The 5464-nt window shown below is 38.2% G+C and overlaps 1 protein-coding gene across 1 annotated transcript; it reads left to right on the plus strand.

Annotated features, from left to right (window-relative positions):
- The first annotated feature begins 917 nt into the window (after positions 1-917).
- LOC136758290 (uncharacterized) lies at positions 918-4349 on the plus strand. Its single transcript, XM_066712540.1, has 4 exons — positions 918-1498; positions 1753-2862; positions 3140-3164; positions 3466-4349. Exons 1-2 carry the CDS (start codon positions 1123-1125, stop codon positions 2094-2096), a joined length of 720 nt encoding a protein of 239 aa, XP_066568637.1. The 5' UTR covers positions 918-1122; the 3' UTR covers positions 2097-2862; positions 3140-3164; positions 3466-4349.
- The last annotated feature ends 1115 nt before the right edge of the window (positions 4350-5464 follow it).

The following is a 5464-nucleotide window of genomic DNA, read 5'->3' on the forward strand; positions in this document are numbered from 1 at the left end:
GTGACTACAATGTGACTAGAAAAAATATAATGAATTTTGAAATCTGAAGAGTCAAATCAAATTCCATTTGACAGATTTTTGTGTTAATTTATTTTTTAAACAAACGTGAAGGCTTTGGAGGAAAAAAATAATATTTTGAACTTAAGTCAGTCTGTGATTCTAATATATTCTTAGAGTAACACTTTCCGTATATGTTTTATTAATTTGTTTGTTGCTTAAATTGCTTTTGGTAAGTAATAAGTTGCCACACAATTATTGTATGGATTTAAATGCTGACAAATTAGAACTGTCTTAACTCTAAAGTTAAAAAACAGTAATTAATGTAATTTATTTAATATTCCAAAGACTAAAACTTAATTAAATGTATGCAGGTTTTAAGTCAATATTATTAAAAAATGTAATAGCATGACTAAAATGTGACTCAAATGAATGTAATTTTAGTTGACTAAAACTAACAAAGATTTTAGTCCATTTTTAGTAGACTAAGAATAAAGACAAGTGCATGGCTACAGTGTGAATATATTTCATAGACGCAATCAAAAACTGATTACCAAATAAACACTGCTTTTTAGATACAATATAGAAAGTTCTCCCATGATTCACACAGTCCATAGCAATATTAACGCTTGACTAAGATAATTAATATTGAAAACACATTGATCCATTTTAACTTTAGACTCTACAGCTAAAGATTACATGTTTTCAAATCACCAAAAAAAGAAAATGTTCCTTAACATCAAGTATCTCTTAAAATAACTATATAAGTGAGTTAATGTATTTGTCTAAATGTAATAAATTAAACTGATTTTGGTCCTCCAATTCTTTAATCATCTTCACAATAATAAACACTTTAAACCAGTCCATCCTCAGTATGAAACAGATATTTTTTAACAATGTATCTCATGCTGCTGATGAAGGTACATTCATTTTACTGCTTACTCTGAAACTGTATTTTTCTTAAGAATTGCTTGTAGAGCTCTGTGGGTAATTCAGGAACAGCTCTTTAGCTTAGATCACATTATTCTGATTTAGTAGTTTGTATTGTCTGGAACTATTTTGGCAGAACTCATCTATTTGTTACTTAAACTCTTAATGACTTTTTGATATCACATCTATCCTGCCATGAAGGCACTGGTTACCTGTGAAATGTATAAAACAAATATGCTGTTTTCTGTACCTGTAGGTCCACTTGGAAGCCCTCAGATACTAGTATCTACACAACGCATTGCAACAGCAGACGAAGTCAAAATTCGCTGCGAAGCCGAGCGAGGAACACGCTGCCATTTCTACACCGATCAGAGCGAGGTCCCCTTCCGATCAGAGACAGTTAGGGAAGAGTATAAAACCTATCAGATCTCCGTGTTTGGGATGGAGCTGCTGGAAGACCGAGCTCTTCAGGACAAAGCCGAGGTGTTGGTGAGCTGTGCTGTTGAACTGATGGAGGACGGACACAATATTACCTCACAGCGGAGCGAGGGCCAAAAGATAGAGGTGGTCGGTGAGTCTTAGTCTTAAAAAATATATTGCCTTTTCTGGAATTGACACAACAATAATAATACAATAAAATACAGAACAATTTTAATATTTTAAGGAAGTTTTAAGGTTCATTTTCTCTGATTCTGATGGTTAAAGTAAATTATGTTTATTTGGAGAATTTTATAATTTCATTTGTTAAAATAATCCCCTGTAAAATATTCTCTTCTCTTGGCTAAGGTATTGAATGTTGATTGTTGATTGTTTTCATTCCCACAGATACGTTTGGAAGTGTTTGTGTCGAAGTGTCTCACAAGCACATCAAGAAAGAGCAAAATATCAGGATTCGCTGTGAATCTGACAAAGGAACACGGTGCCACTTCTACACCGACCCGAGCGAAACCCCGTTCAGATCAGTGCCATACAGGTCAAACGTCTGTCAGCTCACTGTGTCTGGGAGGGAGCTGCTGGCAGAGGGAGCTCATCAGGGTCAGGCAGGGACCGAGATTGTGGTGTCTGTGAGCTGTGTTGTGGAGCTGGTTATAGAGAGAACTATAATACCCTCCCAGCGCAGCAACAAGGTCACAATAGAGGTGGAGGGTAAAGACCCACTGCACTCTTAATTTCCTTTTTATACATCTTTCAAATGATCAGTATATGAATAGTCTTAGCAGTGTAAACCTGTCTCTGTGTGCTTGTGCTCTTCTAAAGTAATGACTGCTGCTGCTTTTTTAGTACATCATTTGCCTCCTGGATTAGACAAAAAGCTTTGACCTGACAATACAGAAAACAGGCTGGAGGTTCGAGATTTATGTGAGAATCACAAAACTCTCATCCACAGGTGGGAATAAAGAGGAGGCTAAACTGTCCACTATCTCTAGTAAGTAATACTGTGAAACTGAAAGCATATCTATTTATCTTGAACAACAATCCTGTGTTCAATAATACAATTGCACCAGTGCTTTACTCTTATAGCCTAGAGGAGCTTTTCTTTCTCTCAAAGAGTCACACTTCTGGATAGTTCAGGTTAAATAAATTACACTATTTGTTTCAATGTAAATTATGGTCTTCATATATTAAAATAACATGTTACTTTCACAAACATAATAGGTTCTCTTGTTCCAGGTGTTACTGAGTCACAGTTCTCTACACCTGAGAGAGGAGAGTATCTGTCCGGGGTCAGAGAGTGTGCAGTGAGCTGCAGTGAGCTGCAGTGAGAGTTTTACAAATAGTCCACATATGCTTATGTACTGCGGTACTGATTAATTGTATTCTTTATTTATCTATCTTGCACCTCAGGGCAAATTGCTGCATCTCTGTGGTGGGGGGCTGGCGCTGGACTGCTCCTGATGACTGCAGCAGTTCTGATCCCCTGTGTTCTCAGACACTGTGCGTAGATCTCCATCACTCTGACAGTACTGGCAGCTCTTCCCGCTCTGTGCAGCAGTCACTGTCAAACTGAAACTGTTTCTCATAGAGACGTTTCACTTCATATTCCCTGCTGTAAATTGTGAATACAGATCACTGTTCCCCATTTATAAATGGTCATATGAATTGAGACTGTAATTTCTTCATGAATGGAAATTGTCCTCAAAAGAAACACAAGAGCTTCCTTTATGCTACAGCACTGTTTGTCTCACTAAGCATGTTGGTTTTTCCTTTTCAGGGAGAAAAGCTAAAGTTTATGAAAGGTGAGGATCCACCTTCATTGCTTTCCACGATCACAAATCTCCATTAAAGAAATTAGAACAACAATCTTGAACTTACAAGACTGGTGAAAAGTCTTTAGGTCTTAATGTATTAAATCTCTTATCGAGGACTCAGATACATGGGAACAACACTTTGGAAGTCTGTAAGTGGCTGCAGAAAAGCTTTGAAAGACTTCCAAAAAGTGTCATTATGTGGCTCATGTGTGTTAAATAGGGTTAAATATAGGTTTAAATATGTCTCCACAGCAGATTTGCAATCCTTGCTTTTATTGTTGTGTTTCAGACTGCACTATCTCTGCAGTACGACAGCAGTCTGGACTGGTAAGCAGTATCCTGAAACAATATCCTGAATCAGATTCAATGACAGAGATAGAAGATTTATTCATTGTCAGTTCCAGATCGCAATGAGAAATTCACACAAGCACATAACAGCTGTTGCTAAACAGGTTACTTCCCTGCTGACAAACAAACAAGTAGCCCATCTGATGGCATATTTCACTGACAGTGTATTTATACGTTAGCGTACAGTTTCGATTGACACACTGGCCACAGGCAGGGCTGTTTTATAGCAGTGATCAAGTTCCTCTCAGATGCTCTGAGCCTCTGAGAAACATTTCCCGTTAATTGCACTCCTCAGTGTCCACAGGAGGTCAAGCCCGAAGTGTGTTACAGCGCCTTGAAATACAAAAACCACCCGAAGAGCACAGCCAGAGGGGTTCAGTTTCAAGAGCAATGTGAATTCGCTACCGTGAAGTACTGAGGGAGAGTGACTCAGAGACGACCCCCAAGAGTTTTCCAAAGACAGAAAAAGGATTTATTTTGGGGGGTGGGGGAATACACTGTTGCAGTTTCTCCACATGTTAAAGCCATGCATGTTGTTGAATGGCTCAGGCTCTGTCCCATCACATTCTGCCGTCTGTTCCTGCTCTTCTGGACCATAGAAGTCATGTACTCTAACTTATTCTCACACACGCGCACTCTGTTTGGAAGGATTTTCAGCCCAGATTACTGTAAAGGCACAGTTAATAAAGATTATTTTTTCTGATCTACTTCTCCTTGATATAAACAGTATGGCAGACGTACGCCTTGACTGCTCTCTCTCAGGTACATTACAGAATGGACCTGCTGAGCATTCATCAGATTACTTCACATCAATACTCTGAGACCTCTGAATGAACAATAAACAAATTAATATCAATGCTTTACTGTTTATATGACTCTGTACTTTCAACTGTGATGGGGCTGTGTGTGCGAGTGTGTGTCTGTGTGTGGGTGTGTGTGTGGGTGTGTGTGTGTGAAATCTAACACAAGCCAGCTGGGGGAGGTTGGATGTTGGAGTCAGTGATGTAAATATGTTTAAACTGCAAGAGAGTCAAAAGTGCTCCGGTTGAGACGTGTGCATTTGATTTAATTATAAATCCACCAAAACTCAGTGGCACAATAGTGGAAACAAAAACACTGGGCAAGAAGCCGGAGTGCCGTTGAGCAGTGTTGGGATTGTTACTCACAAAAAGTAATATATTACATTGTACTCTTTACTCATATAAACAGTAACTAAATACTTGACTTATTACTCCCTGGGGAAAGTAATGTGTTACTTTACTTTTAGATTACTTTGCATTACACCACAAAATGGTGTAACAATTACAAAGTTACACCAACACATGCAGTCGAATAATGACATAAACATACTGTTATATTTTGTTGTTTTAATAAAGCGCCACAGGAAAACAAGGCAGTTGTGAAGTCCTTCCCCTCTTATGGCAGGAGCAGAGCGATTGTGGGTTTGGTTTGTGTTTCGTTTTAAAAACAGACAGAGAGCAACACTACAAGCGATAGTGCCTGACGTAGAAAGGACTTTTGTGTCTATTTTATTCTATCTGCTTTAAATGATTGGAGACAGCTTAATAAATACATGTTTCTGTTAAGAGATATTAGGAAGAGCTAAACGTGTGTAAGGCCGTGGGTATTTTACCTTCCGGGTAGCATGGAAATAAAAACCAGGAGTCGGCAAGTGAAGTACTCTGCATCTGATTTACTTCTCTTGCAGGACGGTAGTTACAAGACAGCATGTACACCACAACGTTAGCTCAGCAATTAACAGAACTGAAGTAAATAACTTATAACAGCTATAACAGAGTGCAACCCCCACTGGACCAAAAAGCATGCATACTTCATTAATAACAAAACGCGTAATTTAAAACTGCATCGCAGAAGTATTTAATCTATCACTTGTTTTTGTTGTACTATTTATTTTTATTACTGTCCCACATGTGTATAGA

The sequence above is a fragment of the Amia ocellicauda genome, chromosome 9 (genome assembly GCF_036373705.1).
Source record: "Amia ocellicauda isolate fAmiCal2 chromosome 9, fAmiCal2.hap1, whole genome shotgun sequence".
Taxonomy (NCBI): Eukaryota; Metazoa; Chordata; class Actinopteri; order Amiiformes; family Amiidae; genus Amia; species Amia ocellicauda.